The sequence below is a fragment of the Malus domestica genome, chromosome 08, assembly GCF_042453785.1.
Source record: "Malus domestica chromosome 08, GDT2T_hap1".
Lineage (NCBI taxonomy): Eukaryota > Viridiplantae > Streptophyta > Magnoliopsida > Rosales > Rosaceae > Malus > Malus domestica.
In genome coordinates, this window is record NC_091668.1 from 12,288,449 (window position 1) to 12,314,085 (window position 25,637).

Sequence of the window (25,637 nt, forward strand, 5' to 3'; positions counted from 1 at the left end):
AAGAAATGCCTCATTCGTGAACTCCCTCGACCGGAGACTGTTGGAAGTATGCCCACAAAGCCACTCATTTGATGTAATAGCTTTTGGAATACTTATTATATTAAACTTTTATATGTTTAAATGAAGGGCAAAGCTTATTGTTAATCACTATTTATTGTATCATGTGTTTAAGCAATAAGGGAATCCAAGGAATGTATTTGTTCTAAGAGAGAAGTGATCTAATGAGTTAGATTATCGAGACCTCTCTCTTATGATCATTCCTAAAACGTTCCTAGCCATAGGATTGCCAATTGGGCATTGACAATCCGCTAAGGTTAGTATGTGTTATGTTGACTCAAACGTGAGTATGAACTAGTCTCAAGTCATTTGGTGTTGGACACTGAGACAAACACATAGGTGCTCGAAAGAGTAATCGAGTACACTGAACGTCGATCAAAAGAGAGTTCGAACATACATGTCATGTATGAACTCTAAAGTTGCAATATGCAAAGTAGTCCTTTGACCTGAGGCATCATAGATGTCTAATGGTTAGGTCCTTGATCTTTGATCATGTCAATGGCATTCCTTCGGATTGTCCACGGCATTGTTGGGGTCAAGCTATCTAGTCATGTAGGCATATGAATGCACAACAAGGGATCTCTAACCTTCCATGGTGGAAGGAGAATACTCTAAGATATGATTCTAAAGTCTTTGGCCAAAGCATATGAATATGACTTAGGAAGTTTGTTCCAAATCATATTCAAAGGAATCATATAGGAAAGTATCACATTGGATAGTAGACATGAAACAAACTATCACTTAAACAATGTGATTAAGAGTATTGTATTAGAGAAGGACCGTATTGCATTGTAGTTGTAACTGGATAGGTTCTCCAACCAATTCTACTTAGCTTGGGTAACCATGATATGCTGCTAGGTGTCACTCATGGTTTGTGGAAGCCCTGAAGATTAGCAAGCACTAATCTTAAGGGAGAATTGAAATGTGGTTTCAATTCACAATCGATCGTTAAGAGTAACATCGCCCACTACCTCGCTAATTGGAACCTAATGGATCGCACACCACATAAGGATGTTAGTGAAGAAATTATATGAAATGGATAAGCAATTAAATGGTTTAATTGAAGAATGGTCAAGATTAATTAATTAGTTAATTAATTATACGAAAAGTTCGTATTGGGCTTATATGTTGGTTTTGGGTTTCGGGGCCCAAAAGTGTTTTGGTCCACAAGGCCCATTATGTTTAAGTTGTATGACAACTAAAACAAAATGGGCAAATTAGCCCAATAACAAGGAGAGGCCGGCCATTAGGGTGAATGGGCAAGCTTGCTTAATTACAAGTTTGCCACTCACCAAAGAAAATGTTATAAAAGGAACTTTATAGCAATTTTCTCATAAGGGTTTTCTAATAGAAATTGGGTGAAACATTTTCTCTCTTTTTCTACATAGAGGCCGGCCACTTAGAGGATTTTTACTAGCATCTAAAATCTCTCTAAGTCATCCATATCATCTTCACAATATACAACCTTGGTGAAGAGACTTAGAGACATCAAGCTTTTGATGTTTTTGGAGAACAAATCCTTTTTCCTCTAATCATCAAAGGAGCACTAAAGGGAGGAAAACACAAGGAGGATTCAAGGAGCTTGGAGGTGACTTGAAGGCCCTCCACTTGGGTGAATCCCTTGTGTAAACAAGGATGAGCTTCAAGGGTAAAGAATCACTAAATCTTTACTTCTCTTTAATTTTGTTAAAGAGTTTATTTTGGTTCACCATATACTAGGCTTTGAAAGTCATGGGTTTTATGAATTGTTTTTTGATGCATGTCTACTTTAAAGTGTTAATAGCTTGCATATGTATTCAAATGTTCATACTTGTTCTTAGCTAGGACAAATTTTTTCCTTCAGAGACTTGGGGAACTCCTACCATATACTACTGCACCTTGATACTCAGAAGTTTCACGACCACTCAGTGACTTGGATTTTTCAAGTCTCCAACCGAGAAGTTTTCCTCACTTGGGAAATTAAGGGAGCACTACCTCAACATACATGCTTCACTCTCAAAGCTTCAACATACAAGCTTCAACAAAAGAAAAAATTCAAAGAACTTAGTGAAGAAGACCTTGGTGTATTTAACACAATACGTTGAAATGAAGTAAAGCTTGTTTATTGATATCTTCGATAAGTTACAAATATGTACATATACATGAATCAAAATAAACAAACAAGATGGAGCCTTCACAAAGGTTGCTCATGAGAAGTCTCAGCAGTCGGCAAAGCCCCAGAAAGAGTAGGCACCAGAGGGTGATCATTCAGAGCCTCAATACTGGGCAGAACCCCAGAAGGAGGAGGCACCGAAGGTTGATCATTTGGAGCTTCATTACGCTGTACAGCCCTAGAAGACAAAGGCAATAAATGCCTTTGGAACAAACCCACAAACCTCTGATGATCAAGTAAAATCTGACCATCAGATTCCTGCAGCTGGTCAAGCTTCATCTTTATGTTTGTAGCATAGTCATGTGCGAGCCTGTGCAACTGCTTATTCTCATGCTTGAGCCCTCTGATCTCCTATTTGAGATTTATCACTTCAGCTGCTAATGATTCAACTTGGCAGGTTCGAGCAAATAGGCGTTGGGCCATATTAGACACAGAACCTGCACATTGAACACTGAGAGCCAGATAATCCTTAACAGCCAACTCATCAGATCGTTTGGAAAGTAGTCTGTTATCTTTAGGAGTGAGAAGGTTCCTGGCCACCACCGTAGCGGTTATATCATTCTTCATCACAGAGTCCCTAACGGTAAGAGGACCAGTAGGGGATAAGAAGGATGGGTGCCATATGTTGTCTTGAGAAGACATGGCTGACTCTTCACCAAAGATCAAGTCAAAACGACGATCGGATGGAACAGACATTCTCAGAAATGATGAAAGAGAAATAAGGTGCAATAAATCTCTTAAGTACAAAAATAAGGGGAAAATTCCTACAAGCAATAACTTTCTGAATGTACTTATTACACACAATTGGTGCCCTTATAAAAGAAAGGGTAACATGGCTGTTGGTTTAAAAATCGAAGAGGCACCACTCTCCATACGCAACATCAGCTCCTCGGATACCACAGATAACTTTGCCAAAAATCTCTGACAAAGTTTAGACACATAAATTTTAAAGGTCTAGCTACCCTACTATTACCCACAAGGTGTCAACCTCCGTGCTCTGTGACAAGGCAGACTGGCAAAAATGCTCAACCTTTACTCACAGTCGAGAAAACACTCCCAACAAGATTGCTTGCTCAAAAATCGAAGAGGCACCGCTCTCCGAATCTCGAGAGCTAAACTCCCAACAAGATTACGTGCTCAAAAATAGAAGAGGCACCGCCCTCCGAATCTCGAGAGCCAGACTCCCAACATGATTACTTTATACAAAATTGAAGATACACTGCTCTCCGAATCTCAAGAGTTAGACTCCCAACATGATTGCTTTCTAAAAAATCGAAGAGGCACCGCTCTCTGAATCTCGAAAGCCAGACTCCCAACGGGATTACATGCTCAAAAATCGAAGAGGCATCGCCCTCCGAATTTCAAGAGCCAGACTCCCAACAGGATTACTTTCTAAAAAATCAAAGAGACACTGTTCTCCAAATCTCAAGAGTCAGACTCCCAACAGGATTGATTTCTCAAAAATCGAAGAGGCACTGCTCTCCGAATCTCGAGAGCCAGACTCCTAACAGGATTACGTGCTCAAAAATCAAAGAGGCACCGCCCTCCAAATCTTGAGAGTCAGACTTCCAACAGGATTACTTTCTCAAAAATCAAAGAGATACTGCTCTCCGAATCTCAAGAGTCAGACTCCCAACATGATTGCTTTCTTAAGAATCGAAGAGGCTCAAGAGCCAGATCCCCAACAGGATTGCTTGTTCGAAAACCGAAGAGGCACCGCTCTCCGAACTTCGAAAGCCAGATTTTCTTGGATAAAACTTGTCTGCAATCTTCACACGCAACATCAGCTTTCCAAATACCACAGACCACTTTTTCAAAGTGCTCTGACAAAGTTAAAACACGTGAAGCTTGCAGCTCCCACTACATTGCTATGACCAAGAAGGGTAAAAGAATAGCACTAGTACTTGTTATTAGGGAGACTCCTATATATGTCGACCTCCATCCTCCACAGCCAGTCAGACCTGCAAATAAAAAAAATGCTCAACTTTTCTTCAGATCCGAGAGGGCACTCTCAACAGAATCTCTCGAAATACTTAGCTTCTTTTTCTCTCGATAATACCTCTGCAAACAAGTCATACCAGAGCAAGAGTATCTCATATCATCATGCTTAAAAGCAAGAGTATCCCATATCATGCTTTTTCCCTGTCTTGTCCTTTGGCCTTGTTTTTACATGCAAGACAAGGAGAAAGAGAGCAATTAGTCAGCACTTGGAATCAAGCTTCCAGTCAGGAACTAACTGCCTGGAACCCTTTGCCTGATTACTTACCTGGCATTACTCTCGAGTACTTATCTTCAACATCTTATACTTCCAGAGAAGATACCACATCTGCCTGAGGAACAGATAGGGAAAGTGATAAGGATACAAAGAAGCATGTGGAGACAAGCGTAACAGAACACGTGTCGATACATCCACTACTTTGTCAACAGCAAAAGTATCCCTTATCATCAGGGTCGAACGTACTCTAGATTTGATAGACTTGTTTTGACCCTCAAATTCTTAAGTCGGCTTTATACTCTGGAGGAAACCAGAAAATCCTCCAGCCCAGTTCAAGAATAAGTTTGTGGAAAGTTACTTCTTCAAAAGCAAAAGTATCTCATATCATCTCTTCTCCATTTACTTCTCCTTGTCCTTGTTGCTGTTTACGACACAATAAGAAAGAGAACAATCAACCGAAAGCCGAAGTCGAACATCCGATCCAGGTTGCTTGCTTGGAAGTCTGATTGCTTACCTTGTCTGTTACCTCATTCGGCAAATCTCATAGCTCGGCGACTTAGGGGACTTCTACTATAGGGTTTGTATCGCACTTGACCAAGCCCGAAACTATAAGTAAGCTTCAAGTGAAATTGATACATTACCTTGTGCATCTTCATCGGTTAAAGATACCACCCCTAGATGGAGGAAAAGTACTTCCAAAGAAGATGCCACATCTACATATGAGATAGATAAGGCAAGTGAAAATGATACCACACTTCGGTACGTAGAAGTTTCGTGATTACTTAATGGCTTGGATCTTGCAAGTCCCCAATCGAGGAGCTTCCCTCACTCGGGAACTTAGGGGAGCACTGTTTATACCATACTTGACCAATCCCGAAACTACTGAGCACCGGTCAACGTTATACCGTCAAAGACCCAGAAGAGTTTCCCTTCAACCAGAAGGCCAATCATAGCGCGACACGTGTTGACATCAGAAACCAATCATAGCGCGACACGTGTTAACATCAGAAGCCAATTACAACACGATATGTGTCAATGTCAGAATGAAACTAGAAACTCTCTTCTATAAATAAAGATCATTCTCTCACAATATTTCCTAATGTCATTGGTACTAAATCATTCACTAGTACTCATAAAATGAGAGATTGAACCTATGTACTTGTGTAAACCTTTCACAATTAATGAGAACTCATCTACTCCGTGGACGTAGCCAATTTGGGTGAACCATGTACATCTTGTGTTTGCTTCCCTGTCTCTATCCATTTACATACTTATCTACACTAGTAACCGGAGCAATCTAGCGAAGGTCACAAACTTAACACTTTCTGTTGTACCAAAGTTCTCACTGATTTTGTGCATCAACATATTTCATTCCATATATTTTTTACCCTTTTTTAGCTAATCAATTAGCTATTTATTTTATTAATTCCATAACCTCCAAAACTTTCTTTCTAAAAATATGTTAATTGGCTAATTAATGGATTAATTGCCTAATTAATCCATTAATGGCCAAATAAATCACACATTAAACCACAAAATACACCTAAAAAACATCCCAAAGGCCGGCCACCTTTTCTCCAAAGGGGACCGGCCATACTCTATATATTGAGCCCCATTTTCTCTACAAACCTAGGTCCACATTCTTGCAAAACTCCAAAAACTCTCTAAACACTTTTTCTCTCTAAATTCTAACTTTGGCATCGAAGGTTCTTCGGCCAAAGCCCCCCCATTCATCGTGGGTGCGTGAGACTCTTGGCTTTGACCATAAGGTGTTAATTGTTTTGTAGGTACAATTTTGTTCAAGAAGAAGAAGGGGGAAATTTGCATTCACACAAATGACATACTTTTGAAAGTCAAGTCCTTGTATATGTTTTATGTTCATAATTATTGCAGAAGTTGAAGTCTTGGTTTTATTTGTTCATTTATTGAGAACCTCTATTGTAAAGTATTTGGATAAGATTTCTTTGGTGCCATCTCTTATTCAGTATCATCTAGCCAACAACCGTCGTTATGTTGCATTTGCAGGTGTTGCATAAGAAAAGGATAATGCGCCAAATGGAGATGGAGAAAAGAAGGAAAATTAGCCCGCAGAGTCCAAGTGCGCCAAGAAGAAGAAAAAGAAGGATAAAGCTTCAAAGGAGGTCAAAGAATCACAGGATCAACCAAACACTCAGTGCCACTAATGAACTGAGTGAAGTTACTGAAGCCGAACAGATGGAGGAGGATACATCAAATATTGACATGAAGGAGCAATTAAAGAAGGTTGTATCAGTGAAGAAGAAATCTAATAAAGAGTTGGATGCTGCGGCAAAAGCTGCTGCTCAAGAGGCAGCTACTAGGAGAGCACGACTTGCTGCAACTAAGAAGAAAGAGAAGAACCATTACAACTAGCAACTTGTGCAGTAAAAAGCCCAAATTTCGTTCAACATCGTTATATATGAACATGTAATTTTTCTTTGTTCATAAGAGCGAAGTTGTGCGAAACAAAGAGTGGGTGTGGCGGCTGTGGGTTAAAATTTTTATTGCGCAGTGGACTAGTAGGAAGTTTTCACATTTGGTTGTTGTCGATCATTTTTTGTTGCTCGATTGTCATGGGGACGTATGGAATTAGCAAGTTTTGCTCATTTGATATTCCTTCTTGGAGATAGTCAGTTTTAACTTGATACATGTCTGTACTGTAGTTGTTCCTCCGCGTTGTGTTGCTGTTACAAACTTGTGTATGAAATTCTATGAATGGACGGACACAATCAGAAATTATTGCATTTCTTCTCTGTGTGAGCTGAAGGACAAAACTGGACGTTGTTTAGATCGTTTAATAAGATATACCAATGTACTATTGAAAAGGCTTACATTTCATTGTCATCGTAGCGTCCCGACCTAATAATGCATTATTGATTGTAATGTTATACGTCAGTGAATCTATTATAAGTAATTTGAATGACATGCAGTAAATCACGAGCGATAGGTAAAGATGCAATTGCCATAATTGCTTCTAGATTATCAGCTCAGTATACTTCTATCAAAATGCTTATAGTAAAAGCGCTTATAAGTTAAAAGTGATTTTTATTTTTCAATTTAAGTAACGACATGGTGTATTCCAATTATTAGCCTCCTTTTTTAAAAAGGATCATTGATTGGCAAACAAATGGATGAGATGAGACTTGAGAGGGAGGGGAGTCTTGATTGATCCACTTTGTTCTTGCTCAGGCTGGTACGCTGTCGCTAGATAAGGTCATTTCTGACATTTCAGGTGGTCCACGTGGCATTTCCGTCACATTAAAAAAAAAACCCTTTTCCTCACCAGTTGTCGTCACTCGTTCACCATGAAGAAGTAGCAGCAAGCAGAAGTAAACACAAACAAACCGGCGATTCGAGCAAACCTTCTCATTCTCTCCCCCTCCCCCCCCCTCTCTCTCTCTCTCTCTCTAGCAAGATTGAATCCCGGAGAAGCAAGCAGTACCTGTGAAATGCTCCATTTCGACACTCCAGGTTCTAATTTCTTCAAACTAGCACGTTTTGTTTCCGAAAAATGAAAATTGTATCGAAAGTTTTGGAATCTTATGAATAATTGTGCGTTTTCGGATTCGAAACCAGCAGAGAAAAAAGAAGTTTGGATTCAGATTAGCTCTGTTACCTCTAGGCTATTGCCTCTCTCTGAGTCAGAGTGACAAGCAGTTTTAGGGCTGTTTTTTTTTTTTCAATTAGCGAATTAATCTGAGTAAAATTCGCAATTTTGAGGAGCTTTTCGGGTCTTCGAGAAGGAAATTGATACAGTATGTATGTTTTGTTGAATAATGATTTATAACCGTGATTGACAGATTGTTTAGTAGGAAAATCTTGTGTGCCATGTCTTAGTATTACTCTGATAACTAGTAACTGAATTGTCCATTGGTGCTTCGTAACAATTAGCTTTTGGTGGTTCTAAGTCCGTTATTCTATCTTTTACTTTATATCCATTTGATGATTGTATTATTGATTCAATATCAACATCTGTTCCCGTAGGGTTCAAATGTCTAGTCACATCGTGATTTTCTGATTTGTTAGGGGACTAAGAGCTGCTTCTTGGTCCCTGGCCGATGACTTGCAATTGGATGTTGTTGCTTAAGGGAAGATAATGAGCAGTAAACTCCTCTGCCCATTTATTGGGATTTCACTTCACGACTCTTTAAATGGTAGAAACAATGGAAATTTCATTTATTGGGACAGAGGGCGTATGGGAAAAAGGGCTGCTCGTAGGTGTGTATGTGAAAAGCAGAACTATTGGATTTCTCAAGCAATTAAAGTTTCACATTTTTGGGGAAAAAATGTGGAATTATTAAGGCGAACCTTCGAGCTACAAAATGGGATGAAGGTGCAATGCGTTAAAGAGCCCTTTTCTCGAAGCAAGGCTCTGGTGAGGTCTCTGTCTCCTCTGTTGGAAGAGGGTTTACTTTTAATTAGGTGCTCTGTACTTTTGGCCGTCATATCTGGGGTGTGCTTATTGGTATGGTACGGGCAATCCAAAACCAAGGATTTTATTGAAGCCAAGCTTTTGCCTTCTGTTTGTTCAGTACTCAGTGAATATGTTGAGCGTGAAGTTGTTTTTGGTAAGGTTCGGAGGTTATCGCCTTTGAGCATCACACTGGACTCTTGTTCAATTGGGCCTCATAATGAGGAATTTTCTTGTGGTGAGGTCCCATCTATGAAACTTCGGCTTCACCCTTTTGCAAGTCTTAGGAGGGGAAGGATTGTGATTGATGCAGTTTTGTCGCATCCGACGGTCTTGGTTGCACAAAAGAAGGATTATACTTGGTTAGGGATACCCTCAACTGAAGGTGGTCTACAAAGGCACTTATCTAATGAAGAAGGAATTGATCATCGAACCAAAATCCGAAGGCTTTCTAGAGAAGAAGCGGCTGCTTGCTGGGAAAGAGAAAGAGATGAAGCGGCAAAAAAAGCTGCAGAGATGGGTTACATTGTTTCTGACAAGGGTTCCAGTCCTTCAAATGGCAATGACTCAAAGGAAGGTGATAGCCATTCAGTAGATTTAACAAGTTCTGAGTCATTTCCATGCATGGATGAAAAGATGCACTGGAGGGATCATTGCATGGACACAGGCGTTGATTATGAAATAAAGCATGCAGATTTGGAGAAATCGTTAGGTGTCAAAATTCCTGGGTCAGGGCTTAAATTTTGGTCCAGAGTGATAAAGGGGCCTAAAAAGCACAAATTTAAAAGGAAGGGTTATGGGAGTGATATCTCTGCATCAGGTATTACTGCCAAAAGAAGAATTCTTGGGTACAGTGCAGCAAGGGCACTTGCATATTTTCAGGATCTATCTCATCGGAACTCTGATGAGCCTTTACAGTCATCTGGAGGTATTGATGTGATGAACCTTGACACCTATTTGTTGAACAATGTGGTTGATACTAATGCTGATGCTTCCATCACAAGTATTGGTGAAAAAACTGTAAGAGATGACAACCACAATGGAAAGCATTACGGAGATTCAGCAGACTATCCTCTTAAAGAAAATGAGAATGTCAACAGTCATTTAAATAGTTCTAATTTCATGGATGATCCGCTTCCTATGACTTTTGATAGGTCTAATGGAGATGGGATGTCCAGTAAAACTTTCCCATTCACTGAAAATGTTGCAGGAGCTAAAACCATAAGTGGTAATGTAAACGATGAGGATTTTGGAGTCGATGTTGTAAATAAGCATACTGAGATATCAGAGAAGCAAAGAGGTCAGATGCTGCAGACTTCAAATTTTGCAACATACAATCAAGTTCCTATATGGCCCCTAAGCCTGAAATTAGGTTTTCCCTCCTTTGCAGGAGAGCCATTAGCCTTTCTCTCTGGACCCATTCAAAAGCTGACGTCTAGTGTGGGCCCCAGAGTTGAAGATATTGTTGCAGAACTTGTCGACGGGGTTGGTGTTGGGCAGTCTGAAGGCATTGAGAAGATGCTTCCAGTTACACTAGATTCTGTTCATTTCAAAGGAGGAACATTGATGCTACTTGCATATGGCGACAGGGAACCTCGGTAGAGTCACTTCTGTTATACTTTTGCTTGTTTTACTCTTTATAGTAACATAATTCTCTTGCTGACTCGTCATAATATGATTTACTTTGTTGTAGATGCTAGCTTTCCTTTAACCATTGTGCTGAGTTTTATCTAGAAAACCTTGTTGGTGTTGGGATTTTGACATATCAGATAGAGGTCTAACTATATGAATTAGAATCACTCATCTTTTAAGATGTTTCCACTTTTCTGTGAATAATGGTAATGCATTGTCTTATGCAAGATAAAGTTTATAACAAGATAAATTTTGCATTAAGTAGAGCATTTATGATTTTTATAAAATGTTTATAGAGAGATGGAGAATGTCGATGGACATGTGAAGTTTCAAAATCACTATGGCCAAGTTCACGTACAAGTTAGTGGAAACTGTAAGGTGTGGAGGTCTGATAACATATCTGAAGATGGCGGCTGGTTGTCTACAGATGTTTTTGTTGACATTGTTGAACAGAAATGGCATGCCAACTTAAAAGTTGCCAACTTGTTTGTTCCGGTAAGGGAAACACTACAAAATAAAATATGACACATAATTACGATTACAAACACCTTTGGATTTCCAAACTTAGGTCACAAAGTTGGTTTACGTGCCTTGTGTGCTGGTTGTCTCTTCTTCTGCAGCTTTTTGAAAGGATCTTAGAAATTCCAATAATTTGGTCCAGAGGAAGAGCCACTGGTGAGGTGCTTCTCGAACTTAAATGTGTACTTTATTGTTTTCTATTATAAAATTTTATGGTGGCACATCTCCAGTTTATGCCTCTGAATGGGTTATATTGTTTCTGTTGCTGAAGTAATTACATGAATTCATTTTTAGCGGCAATTGCTGCTTGTTGATTATTCCTTTAGTTCTAAGGTTATATAAAATTCTGTGTATCTGAAATCACAATTTATCACATTTCAACTGTATTTTCTCATTTGACATTATGTAGGAGAAATAAAAGTTCATTGTGAGATTTTATTTTGTTTGTTTTGAGATATATATGTACTTTTACTATTTCAGGTTCACTTGTGCATGTCAAGTGGAGAAACATTTCCTAATCTTCATGGACAGCTTGATGTGACAGGGTTGGCTTTTCAAACAATTGGCGCACCTTCATCATTTTCTGTATGTCCTGGTTATACGTTTTTGTTTCTTTTGTTGAACCTATATGGATACAATATGCTTGTTGAGGTAGATGTTCCTTCTCCCTGCAAATAGACTTGGTAGATCGCCTAAAAATAGGAACTACTTCCGGTTCCAATATATAATGAAAAACTGAATCTGTCCAAATAATTATCAATTTAATAGGGTGTGTTGTAATGCATTTTGCACTTGATTTACTAGGGCTTTGGTCTTTTATAATCGTACTTGTCGTCTTGCATGTTACTGTTTCTAACAGCACATAATATGCAAAACGTTATAGCTCTATGGTTCTCAAAACATGCAATAGGTTTATGGTTGAAACTTGAAACCATCCCTCATGCGCATTGTCTGTCATGTTGTCCTTGAAATCTAAAAAGTTGTTGTTCTCTGCCATGCGTTTCTTGAACAACAACAACAACAATGATAAAGCCTTATCCCACAAAGACCATCTCTAATCCTTGGGATAAAGCTTAAAAATTTAAGCCATAACCCAGAAACTGCTTTTCTCCTCCAATCCTTCGACCATCTCCAACCCTAGCCTATAACCTATTTTTCCCCTTCTATTCCCTGCCCCCAAATCCAACCCAACCCAAGCTTAAAATTGGACCTAAAACCTATAACCTAAAACAAGCCCAGGATTTAGCCCAGGATTAGTGGGGCTAGCCCACCATCTATTTAGTTTTATATTTATAAATTCATTGAATCCAACAGTTAAGATCTAATTTGATAAAATTCAACGGTAAAAACAAAAATTTAACAGTCCAAATTTAAATCTAAAGGCTAAAGTAATTAAAAAAAAATCTTTTATGTGTTTCATATTTTTTCATAATGTTTAATGAGTTTCATGGTGTCCATTAGTGATTTTTCAGTATTTGTCAAAATCTAAATATTTTTAGGTTAAAATGTTCATAAAATTAAATTAGGATAGTCTATTTTTTTCTTTTAAAAAAGTTACTTTAAGAAAAAAATTAGCCTAAATTCATTTTTTAATAATCTGGGGCTAAAATTTTAGGCCAAAAGGGTTGGAGCAGAAAAACTATTTCTGGGTTAAAACCTAAATTTTGTGGGCTAAAAATTTTAGGTTTTAGGCCAAGGGTTGGAGATGGTCTTATAGCTTAAAATTTTAGCCCGAGACTATTAAATAATGATTTTAGCCTTTTTTTTGGAAACTTTTTTTAAAATAAAGTTTATGAAAATTATCCTAATTTATTTTTATGAACATTTTAATTTAAAAATATTTAAATTCTGATAAGTAATTAAAAATCATACAAATACATAGGTATTTATAAAGTTTTAAGTTAAATTTGATTTAAATTATTTTTTCTTAAATTATTTAGAAGTTATATTTTATTTTGGGCCGTCAAATCTTTTTTATGTGAGCTCCAAGTACCCCATGGGCTTTTCTTAAAACCCATGCGTTTCTTTTATGCAGGATATTTCAGCAAGCTTATGTTTCCGTGGCCAACGGATATTCTTACACAATGCAAGTGGCTGGTTTGGTGATGTTCCCTTGGAAGCTTCTGGAGATTTTGGCATTCATCCTGAGGAAGGAGAGTTTCATCTTATGTGTCAGGTATGTTCTTGAAGATGCTTCTTGGATTGAGTTTGGTAACAGGCAGTTAATTTGAGCTTGAACTGGCAGCACAAAATGTCTTATTTGGTTTCCTTTTTGTTTTCTTATTAATAGTGCATCCAGTTAGAAATCTTTTCATACCAATTTCTCTATCTCCAGGTTTCTTGCGTGGAAGTAAATTCCCTGATGAGAACTTTCAAGATGAAACCTCTCTTGTTTCCGGTATGTGTGTGTTGTGTATGTTGTGTGTGTTGCATCTGATTGTCTGTTCGCATGTATCTGTCTTTTTCTTTTTTCCTGTGTGATAAAATGGAAATACTAAGCTATAGTGTAGATGCTAGCTTCTCCCTGGTACCACCATGTGTAGACGGTAGAACCTATGACTTCTCATTTAGAAGGGAAGGCATAGACGGAAGTGCTACACTTCGACATGGATATGAAACTGGCACTTTCCTTTGAACCTATATCAACACATTATCTATGTCAGAGTTCCTGCTCGCATGTTGTAAAACGTTTATTGAAAATAGCACGACAGCCTTAATAGAACTTCTGGTTAATCATAGTTAAATGAAATAGAATTCTTTTAAAAGCCTCTGTATGAGTCTCATACACTGGCCAATGAAGCGCAGATTTCGGCTAGTAATTTGATACAAATCATATTATCTGCATCTTAAAATCTTAGGTGCTTATATATATATATTCCTTTATTTTTAAGTTTGATTACATTTTTAATGAACTCTCTCAAATACTTTTATTAGCCATTTGTACATGTCACTCCCTACTATTATTTTTCCAAATTCCATGTAATAATGTTGGGTGCATTAGTTTCTTACTTAATTCACACAAGAAAGAATGCAGTGATAATAGGAAAGGTGATATACGTCATATTGACACATCTCTTTGAATTTTCCCCATGTAGCTGGCTGGTTCAGTGACTGCTGTGTTTAACTGTCAAGGTCCATTGGATGCACCTATATTTGTGGGAAGTGGAATGGTCTCTAGAAGGATATCTCATTCAGTTACTGATTTTCCTCCGTCCTCTGCATCTGAAGCAGTTTTGAAAAGTAAAGAAGCCGGTGCAGTAGCAGCATTTGATCGTGTACCATTTTCATGCGTATCGGCTAATTTCACTTTTAACACTGATAGCTGTGTAAGTTTTTGAGAAGCAACTAAATGTGTATGTCCAAAATTGTGTGATGATTCTTCATCTCATGCCACTGTATCTATACCCTTGTAAGCTTATACTGTATTTTCTATAGGTTGCTGATTTGTATGGAATAAGAGCTAGTCTTGTAGATGGCGGTGAAATTCGAGGGGCAGGGAATGCATGGATTTGCCCAGAGGTATACACTTTTGTTTTTGTTGAAAATTGTGGCCAGTTTTTCTCGATTCATATTACTGGGTCGTTATACTAGCAAGCTAGGTCTCTCTTTCTCACTGAGGTGATTATTTGGTAACTAGAGCATGCGTATTACCATTTTGTTTCTATTTCTAAGGGGAATTTTTTTTTAAGCTATCTTCAACCTATAATGCTACTTTAGCTTTCTTGTTAAATATAAATCTTTGTGATGATGTAGCACTCAGCACTCTAACATTTCTATTTGAAAATTAATTTTATGATGTTACACACAGGGTGAAGTTGATGATACATCAATGGATGTGAATTTCTCCGGAAGTTTGTGTTTTGATAAAATTCTGCATCGATATGTACCTGGGTATCTTCAACTAATGCCACTCAAATTAGGGGTTTTAAATGGAGAGACAAAACTTTCTGGTTCGCTTTTGAGACCGTAAGATTCACATGTCCCTCTTAACTGTTGATCAATAACTATTCATGCTGCTTATTTGCTTCATCTGCTTTTTGTTGTGGTTGTTATCAAATTATGCTGATGATAATCTGCATTCAAAGTTAATCGTTCTTAAGGTTCACTCAAATGTTTTCCTGATTTATTTTTTTATATTATTTTTTCTTAATGTAGGAGGTTTGACATTAAATGGACAGCTCCAAAAGCTGAAGGGTCCTTCAGTGATGCTAGAGGAGATATCATAATCTCACACGATTCCATTACTGTTAATTCCTCATCTGCTGCTTTTGATTTGTCATTGAAAGTTCAAACATCTTACACTGACGAAATCTGCTTGCACAGAAAAGATGGTTATGGAAAGAGTGCCATGCCATTTGTTGTTGAGGGAATTGACTTGGATTTGCGTATGCGTAGTTTTGAGTTTTTTAATGTGGTATCACCTTATACCTTCGATTCTCCGAAACCAATGCATTTAAAAGCAACAGGCAAGATCAAGTTTCAAGGCAAGGTTGTAACGCCTTGCAGTTTTGAAAATGGACAAAATTTTGGTCTAGATAGAAATAAGCTCCCTGTGACAATGACATATAAAGAAAAGACAGACAGTCTTGTTGGAGAGGTTTCGATTTCTGGTCTTAGATTGAATCAGTTGATGTTGGCGCCTCAGTTGGCTGGATCATTGAGCTTGTCACCTGAGTATATCAAGGTAATGAAAATAACCTTAATGCCCTTCACATCTAGTTTATCTTGGAATTGTGCTGACGATATTAAGCTGGTCTTGTCCTCAATGTTGCCAATCTAATTTTTGAAATTGACATGTTGACTCGTTATATTTTTATATATTGGTTTTGGATTCATGACATTTTGCATTGTAGAGCATAACTGGTACTAAGCTCTTATCATGGAAGTTCTTTGTAACTTGAGCAAAAGATACATGTTTGTGAGTAACTTTATTCTTAAATGGCATGCTAAAGATTTGGAGAGCCAATTTCTCAAGTGAAATTGATTAGATTGCCTTTGGCATGCCCATGCCTAAGTCAAGCATTTGGACACATGTCTCTGCTGCATATTTTCGCATTCCTACGCTCTGGGAAATGGAAATCATGATAATTGATTCAGTTAGGGATTTTAAGATCAATGCTGTCGTTATTGAGGCCTACACCTATGTAATCAGATATGGCTAAAGGAAGAGTTAGACTTGGTGCATTGATCAACTCTGTTGATGCCCTATTATTTTCTAATCTTGTTTCTTATAGTTTCTTCTGAAATACAACATTTTTCTGGCAGTTGGATGCCACTGGTAGGCCAGATGAAAGTCTTGTAGTGGAGTTTGTTGGGCCGTTGAAGCCTAATAATGAAGATAATTCCCCAAGTGGACAGTTGTTATCTTTTTTGCTTCAAAAGGGGCAACTAAAAGCAAACATTTGCTTCCAGCCATTTCATTCTGCTAGTTTGGAGGTACATGTATCTGTAGAATATTCTTTGCTTACTATTTTAATTCTTGTTAATTGAGCTTAATCATAACAAATTGTGTACTCTTCTTTTTTTGTCTTGGCATTGGTTATAGATACGTCAGTTACCACTGGATGAGTTGGAGTTGGCCTCACTCCGTGGAACAATACAGAAGGCAAGCGAGCAAGCATTCTAGATTTAAATGTTTTCTGTTCCCATATCTTCTCCTTCCTTACTCATCATGAGTGCACATTCGACCATTATGAGATGGCTGTTAAGAATGGTTCAGAGACTTGCACAAATGTTTGATTACATATATGTATCCTAACAAAGCCTTAAAAAATAAAAGGAAGAACGGACATATATGTTTATTTCTATTGTTATAAGGCCAAATTTTTTCTTAAGAAACTTGGGATGTAATTTAACTATCTTGTTTACCACATTATCTTTAATCATCGGTTCAAGGAAATTATCATAGGTAGAAGAGAAAAGTAGGTAAAATAAACCCTGAAATGACTCTTTCCACATCTTTTTCCTTAGGCATTCTGGATAATAATGCCATTGATTATTTTCTCTTTTTCTTTTTTAATTTTTTCTATCTATTTGTTCATTTTAACTAGGTTGTGGTGTTGAGGGAAATCATAATTTTGTTTATTTTTTTCAATTTTTGAAGAAAAATTATAATTTAGTTGAAGCTTCATAAGTTGATAGAAGTTGTTTCTAGTTGCTTTTCAGTTCTAAAATGTTTAGCTGGTTATTTGGTTTCAGGCAGAAATTCAACTTAATTTTCAGAAACGAAGAGGTCATGGACTACTATCTGTACTTCGACCGAAATTCAGTGGAGTGCTAGGTGAAGCCCTTGATGTCGCTGCTCGATGGAGTGGAGATGTTGTGAGTACTTCTGGCTTTTGTACTTTTCATCTGCCCTTGTGGATTCATTGCTGAGTATTTTATTGAGAAGATTGTCTTTTTTCTCCTCACATGTTTTCTGTTGTAATGTGGCTTCTGCTATTATTATGATTTGTCTTCTTTTTTGTCACAAGGGTTGCTGATTTCATGCCACGATCGTGATGCATACTTTTCTCAAGCTTTCCCTACTTGATGGTTATCTGTGTCTTCCTTTAGCTTAGTCGAACTGTTCTTGCTTCTCTTGCAGCCTTTGCATTAGTTAATATCCCAAAAATGCCCACAGATTCTTTAGATATATTCAACTCTGATATATCAACTAAACACCAGGAGCTTCAAGCTTCTTGTTTCAATCCTTTAGTTTAGATTTACAATAGTGAAAGATGCCTTACCTTATGGAGCTTGGCCAAAATCTTTTGGGATGGATTTGTATCAACACATTGAAAAACAATATACTTTTTCTTCACTTATTTTAGGACTCGATGTGGTGTTACTTTCTTATTCACAAGAATCACAACTAAATTTTTTTGCATGACATGCCTAACATTGGTACTTTTTAATAAACTATTATACAGATCACTGTTGAGAAAACGGTCCTGGAGCAAAGCAATAGCCGTTATGAGCTTCAGGGTGAATATGTGTTGCCAGGCTCACGAGACCGCAACCCTGCTGGAAAGGAAAAGGGTGGCTTGTTGGAAAGGGCAATGGCTGGGCATCTGGGAAGTGTCATATCTTCTATGGGAAGGTGGAGAATGAGACTGGAAGTTCCCAGAGCTGAGGTTGCTGAGATGCTTCCCCTAGCCAGACTTGTTTCTCGAAGTACAGATCCTGCTGTTCATTCTAGGTCAAAGGTTGTATTCCATTGAAATAAGTTGGAAATAAGTACATATAGTAATTATCGACTTTTCAGTTGAGCCGAAAACATCAATTGATAAGCAGTTTAATGAAAAACTCACTCTCTACATTTTTGTGTGAAATTTGCATGCAGGATCTCTTTATTCAGAGTTTGCAGTATGTGGGATTATATACTGAAAGTCTTAAAGAACTACTCGAGGTACTTTTTGGATGAAACGCCATATGTCAATTTCCCTTTTGAAGCTATATTACTTGATGCTGGTGGACATGACTTTGGGATTTGATGCCTTGATATAATTTTTTTCTGTTTTTCGTAATGAGATAAGCGGGGGACATTATGTATTTTTGACTGTTGGTTATCCATTATTTCAGGTTATACGGGGACATTATACTCCATCAAATGAAGTTATTCTAGAAGACTTAAATCTTCCAGGTTTAACAGAGCTTAGAGGTAGATGGCATGGCTCTCTTGATGCTAGTGGTGGCGGCAATGGGGATACTATGGTATCTTTCCAATTCCTTCACGGTTCAAATATCAAACATCTTTGCATGTTGAGAATTAATTTATCAATATCTAAATTGTAAAATATGTATAATTATTTTTTGGACAATTGGATGTTGGTAGACAAATAATAGTAATAGAATGAGGTTTTCATGTGCTCTCGCATAACAAGTTGGTGACCACTTGAACATTGGTTCTTGATAATCTTAGTTCTGTCTACAGTTGAAGTAAAAGCTACCTCCCCCTGAGAAATAAGCATAAACTTTGTCTTGTTTTTGCTAGTCCAACTTAGGAAATATGGTGGCTACGTATTGTGTTTAACCTGCAATACGTAGCTACCATGGTTACTCTTTTGGTTCATGGCATGTAGGCTTTGTCCTCTACTAATTGGTTTTATCATTGTATCTTTTTGTCAGGCAGAATTTGATTTTCATGGGGAGGATTGGGAGTGGGGTGCCTACAAAACTCAGCGAGTTCTGGCAGTTGGTGCATACAGCAATGATGATGGTTTGCGCCTGGAAAAGATGTTTATTCAGAAAGATAATGCTACAATTCATGCAGATGGGACTTTGTTAGGGCCTAAAACGAATCTTCACTTTGCTGTTCTAAATTTTCCTGTTAGTTTAGTTCCGACAGTGATTCAGGTGATTGAATCTTCTGCTACTGATGTGGTTCAATCTTTAAGGAAGTTTTTAGCACCAATTAGGGGTATATTGCACATGGAAGGCGATCTCAGAGGGAATCTTGCAAAACCAGAGTGTGACGTGCAAGTAAGGCTCCTGGATGGTGCCATTGGGGGGATCGATCTTGGACGAGCTGAAGTTGTTGCTTCTCTAACTTCAACCAGCCGTTTTCTGTTCAACGCAAAATTTGAGCCAATCATCCAAATTGGGCATGTTCACATTCAAGGAAGTGTTCCTGTTACTTTTGTTCAGAATAACATGTTAGAGGAAGAAGATTTAGAGAAAGATAAAGGTCGAGCAAGTTGGGAAGGCTGGGTGAAAGAAAGAGGTAGGGCATCTGTAGATGATGCCAGTGAAAAGAAACTTTCAAGAGAGCGAAATGAAGAAGGTTGGGATACTCGATTAGCAGAAAGCCTCAAAGGTTTAAACTGGAACCTACTGGATGTAGGGGAAGTCAGAATAGATGCTGATGTTAAAGATGGGGGCATGATGCTGTTAACTGCTTTATCGCCTTATGCTAAATGGCTTCAGGGCAATGCCGACGTCATGCTTCAGGTGGGTCAAGTGAACGTGGAGTTTTTTTATTGTCTATGATTCGTTACACTTCGTTTCTTTTTCCCTAAAAATTGCTCTGTTATGTTTCGGTTTAAGGCCGTGTTTAAAATTTTGAGGATTGTATATAAATAGGTCAGAGGCACAGTTGAACAACCGGTGCTGGATGGGTATGCATCATTCCACAGGGCATCTATATCATCACCAGTTCTCTGGAAACCACTGTCAAACTTCGGTGGCACTGTTCATGTGAAATCAAATAGGTTGTGCATTACTTCGTTGGAGAGTAGGGTAAGCAGAAGGGGAAAACTATTCGTGAAAGGAAACCTGCCCCTTAGAACAAGTGAAGCATCCCTTGGAGATAAAATTGACTTGAAATGTGAAGTTCTGGAAGTGCGGGCAAAGAATATTCTGAGGTACTTATAACAATTCGTCATAAATAAAACTCCAAGTTCATTGGCATCATAAACTAGGTTAACTTTTGGATTCATATGCTTGTTAGAATCTTTGAATTTCTTGCTTTTGGTGATGCTACTTTTGAATTTTCCATCTGTCCTTATTTGTGGTACAAATCGAAAAATGTAAAACAAGAAAGTAAGAACAACGGAAGAAAGAAGAAATGAGATAACCTTTCTCTGGAAGTGTTTTCTTTCCCTGGGGTTATTTTTTTAGTAGTCTTAGCTGCATATTCCTTTTATTTGCCGCCCAAAGAAAACTCATGTGTTGAGTAAAATTGCAGTGCCCAGGTTGACACTCAGATGCAGATAACTGGTTCTATATTGCAACCAAACATCTCTGGAAATATTAAATTGAGCCATGGTGAAGCATATCTACCACATGATAAGGGTAGTGGGGCTACTTCTAATAGATTGGTGTCAAATGAGTCTAGGCTTCTAGCTACTGGTGTCGATCGAGCAGTTGCCTCGAGGTATGTTTCACGGTTTTTCAGTTCCCAACCTGCTGCTTCGAGGACAAAATTCTCTCAACCCTCAGGTAAACATCATTACCTTTTAGTCTAATTCATTGTGTGACCTTATGACCATTATACTCTGAATCAGACCAAACATTTTTTTTATGTACAGTTGGTAAAGTTGATGTCTGAAAACCTCAAATTCTACTGAATCTAACCTTCTGCTTTCTGGATTGGCAGTTGAACCAGCTGAAAAGGAGATGGAGCAAGTGAACATTAAACCGAACATAGATATTCAGCTTAGTGATTTAAAGCTTGCTCTAGGACCAGAATTGAGGGTGGTTTATCCTTTAATTCTGAATTTCGCAGTCAGTGGAGAGCTTGAGTTAAATGGCCCGGCTCATCCCAAATTGATACGACCTAGAGGAGTCTTAACCTTTGAGAATGGTGACGTGAATCTTGTGGCAACTCAGGTGAGTCAATTTATTTCTTATATTCTTGAAGTCCACAGTATTATTTCTTCTCGTGGGGAGTTCAAGCTTATTGGTTCCTCTGTTTTTTGGCTTGTGCTAGTCTTATGAACTTCCCAATTGCAGGTGAGGCTCAAGCAAGAGCATCTGAATATTGCGAAATTCGAGCCTGAAATTGGACTAGATCCTATGCTAGATTTAGTTCTTGTAGGTTCGGAGTGGCAATTCAGGATTCAAAGTCGAGCCAGCAATTGGCAGGACAAACTGGTGGTGACATCCACTCGCTCTGTGGAACAGGATGCCCTCTCACCGACCGAGGTACAATCTTTCAATATTGGTGGAAGTCAATTTTCACTTCCTATACTTGCAGGCACTTTCATCTGATCCATTTTTTCCGTGTGCATAGGCTGCTAGAGTCTTTGAAAGTCAACTGGCGGAGTCCATATTGGAAAACGATGGGCAGCTTGCATTCCAAAAGCTTGCCACTACAACACTGGAAAAACTAATGCCAAGAATAGAAGGAAAGGGTGAGTTTGGGCAGGCAAGGTGGAGGCTAGTGTATGCACCGCAGATCCCTAGTTTGCTTTCTGTTGATCCTACGGTGGATCCTCTCAAATCCCTGGCCAGTAATATTTCCTTTGGTACAGAAGTCGAAGTCCAACTCGGGAAACGTCTTCAGGTAATCTTAACGAAACTCTTTAACACGCTTTCAATTCTGTTGCTTCTCAAATTTGATGGACACCTTAAGGTCTTTCATTGATGCAAATCGTAGAAACTTTGCAGATATTGTGAACTTCTTTTCGTTCAAAGTACGTTAATGATCATTTAAGATTATTTTTCCCACCAGGCCTCGATTGTTAGGCAAATGAAAGACTCAGAGATGGCAATGCAATGGACGTTGATCTACCAGCTTACGAGCCGCTTGAGGGTTCTCCTGCAGTCTGCTCCGTCGAAGCGCCTCCTTTTCGAATATTCTGCCACCTCGCAGGACTAGTTTTTTCTTCGTCTTACGTTATGCTCTTATCTTTTTGGTTAGCTTTTTGGTGTATCATTATTCTTTGCTCAAATATTGAATGAGCTCCTTTGTAAGTTGTACCTGTTTCACTTTGTAAATACTTCCATATTTTATCAATGAAAGAAAATCATAAAGTTGTAATGGCATTTCCAACACTCTCCAAATAGGTCTGATTTCAACTCCATCCATTTGAAATTAAAGGTTACACTTTACAGTAGGCCTCACAATTTCTTATACGACTGGAAGTGTTCCTTCACCAAACGTTAATAATTATTGGACATTCAATCCATTTATGTACGCTCCAATTAAACCCAAGCTTCTACTTGTTTTGTTGTTCAAGTAACATTTCCTTATCCAAACAAAAACATTACAAACTGAGATTTTTGTTTGGTTAACAGTTAAAATGTGACTTAATGCGTCGGAAATACTTACAGCCAGTTTAGAATTGTTGTGGTTTTTTTTTTTTTTAAACTGTGTTGCTGTTTTTTTTTCAAGGATAATAAGCTATAAAATAAGCAATTGAGTATTTAACAAACTGTATTTTTAAATTTACTGTAAGTATGAAAAGTAATATGAAAATATTTAGTAAATTTTAGTGTAAAAATAAGATAATTGTATATAATAACAAAAATGAAGTGGTAATGGTGTGGTAGCAATGATAATGACGGTGGGGTGTGGTGGTTGGGATGTAGAGGTAACAATGGTGGTAGGGGCGGCCATAGTGACAATAGTGGCGGTTGTGCCTATGGTGGTGGTCGTCGTGGCGATGGTGGCGTCAACAATGGTCGTGGCAATAGTGAGGGTGATGGTGACTATGGTTGTGGTGGCAATGGGGCCGATTATGATTGTGGTAGTGCTGGCAATAATGGTGGTAGTAATAGCACTGGTGGTGAAAGGTTAGTGCTTGTGGTGATAGGTGGTGACGGTTACTTTATTCTCTAAATATAAAATCATAATGTCTATAATGTGTAACATTTTAGAATATAGATCCTATCATTGTTGAAAATAACTCCACTTTTAATAAAAAGGGAGAACTATTTTTAAAATAAGCAGAATATTTTATTTGTACTTACCATTTTTTAATTAACTATAAAGTTAAACAGTTTTGAAAAAAAATAATTAAACGGGGCATTTAAATTCCCACGATGCACAGAACGCCACCATATTAGCTGAGCCATTATCCCCCAACACCCCACTGACATAGACGAGTCAAACCCCACGTCCCATACACTCGTCTCCACTAATTAATAAAAAACTCATTGTCAACCAAAATCCTATGAAATTACCAGTTTAACCCTCTAATTAAAACAGAACATGAATGAGAAATATGGGACAGAAATGTAATTTCACACAACCAAATTTTGCTGTTTTTTTTTCAAAGCCTCACCTACATGCAAGGTATTAAATATCGATATTATCGGCGAAATATCGCCGATAATATCGTTTTTTTGCAACAGCGATATTTTTACAGTGTTCCATTTGATTATCGTGATAATATCTCTCTCCGTCGTCGCAACGGCAGCCGATCCTCTCTCCGGATCCCAAAACCCGCTCGGGTTTGATGGATCCTCCGCCTCATACAGTCTAAAGTTTAGGCTGATGGTGCTCGCCGCCGCTGGGAAGTGAGAAAGGGAGGAGGAACGGTCCACAGGTGGTAATGGTGCTCGCCGGAGTGTGCGCCACTGTGGTGGAGGTCATGGTGGGGGTGGGTGTGGTGTGTCTGTGCTCCGGGAAGGAGAGTTGCAGAGATGAGGGGAGAAGAAACAAGGAGAGGAATGAGGGAGAAGGTTCGAGGGATTGGGGAAGTGGGATGTGTGTCTGTCTGTCTGCTCTGGGAAGGTGAGTTGCAGAGAAGAGATGGGGGGGAGAACCGGAGAAGAAACAAGGAGAGAGGGAGGGAGAAGGATCGAGATGTCTGAGGGAAGAGGGAGTGGGAAGAGAGAGAGAGTAAAATAAATCTTTGAGATTCTGAAATGGCAAAGAAGAAGAAAGGGGTAAGGTGGACAGGGACCTTGGGTGATGTGAATGATGTGAACAGGTGGACAAGGGTCATCAAATGGTTTTAATTGAAACCACCCACACCCACTTGCGTGGTTTTTTATATATTTAAAAAGTTCCTTGTCCATCAGATGGTTTTAAATTAATTGAAGGAATTGAAACCACCCACACCCACTTGCGTGGGTTTTTTTTATATATTTAAAAAGTTCCTTGTCCATCAGATGGTTTTAATTGAAACCACCCACACCCACTTGCGTGGGTTTTTTTATATATTTAAAAAGTTTGGGATATATATATATAAATGTTACATAAATTATAAATTATTTAGATAATATTTTTTTTTCTAGGTAAGCATATTATACATGTACATAAAATATTCGTATATGTATGTTCTTCTATAATAAATAACATATTATTCAATAATTGTTTATATCTGATATAATAAATTTAATTAATTCATATAATATATAAAAAATTTACCTAAATCCGTCCAGGCCGCCTAGGCGTCCGCCTAGACTCCGCCTAGGTGCTAGGCGCTAGCCCACCGCCCAACTAACGCCTAGCGTTTTTAGAACATTGGCGTGTGTGTGGGAGAAGGGAAAAGGGAGAAGAGAGAAAGATCGAGAGACTGAGGTCTCTGTGTGCGTGTGTGGGCTCTCGATCTCTGTGTGCATGTGTGGTGGCGTGTGAAAGTCTCTGACTCTGTGTGTGTGTGTGGTGGCATGTGAGAAAAAAAACAGCATCCAAATAATTCAAAACCGTGTCTCTGACTCTCTGTCTCTGACTCTTGACAACTTTTACAACTTTTGACAAGATAAAAAGTAATGGTGGTTTCATCAAGATTCTAAATCACTTATGTATCTTACCATGCAATATATAAAGTGTAAAATATTGTAGTAAATCATTATATATAAATGATTATGGTGTGTTTAATCTTTTTTTCATTAATTACTACATATTTTCTACACTCACAGTGTTTGCCAGCTCGCTGTATAATCAACTTAAATCAGTTAAATCCATCATGCAATGCATTTCCTTCCAATTTTTTGTGATAAACTAATAGATAATTGACTAAATAAACATTCTACAAAGTTTCAATAAAAATTTCCAAGTTTTTCGTACAATTTCCGTGGTTTCCATATTATTTTTATCGATATTGATATTATCCCGATATTTCCATCGATATTTCCGTGTTTTTAGACTACCGATATTTCCGATATTATCGATATTTAATACCTTGCCTACATGTAATCCTAACATATATCTAATTATAATATATATATATATATATATATATATATATATATATATA

The 25,637-nt window shown here is 38.0% G+C and overlaps 1 protein-coding gene across 2 annotated transcripts; it reads left to right on the forward strand.

Annotated features, from left to right (window-relative positions):
• The first annotated feature begins 7,730 nt into the window (after positions 1–7,730).
• On the forward strand, positions 7,731–22,473 carry LOC103441392 (protein TIC236, chloroplastic-like). Of its 2 annotated transcripts, XM_017333942.3 has the most exons (25): positions 7,731–7,913; positions 8,427–10,153; positions 10,244–10,451; positions 10,782–10,980; positions 11,106–11,165; positions 11,485–11,589; positions 13,040–13,180; positions 13,340–13,402; positions 14,100–14,330; positions 14,440–14,523; positions 14,813–14,970; positions 15,160–15,688; positions 16,270–16,440; positions 16,550–16,609; positions 17,203–17,325; positions 17,916–18,191; positions 18,329–18,394; positions 18,568–18,699; positions 19,114–19,935; positions 20,068–20,348; positions 20,672–20,925; positions 21,083–21,315; positions 21,439–21,630; positions 21,719–21,991; positions 22,160–22,473. In XM_017333942.3, exons 2-25 carry the CDS (start codon positions 8,539–8,541, stop codon positions 22,304–22,306), a joined length of 6,423 nt encoding a protein of 2,140 aa, XP_017189431.3. In that variant the 5' UTR covers positions 7,731–7,913; positions 8,427–8,538; the 3' UTR covers positions 22,307–22,473. The 2 variants fall into 2 exon arrangements, with proteins under 2 accessions (XP_017189431.3, XP_008378290.3); XM_008380068.4 differs by having other exon boundaries at positions 8,427–10,451.
• Positions 22,474–25,637: the final 3,164 nt, after the last annotated feature.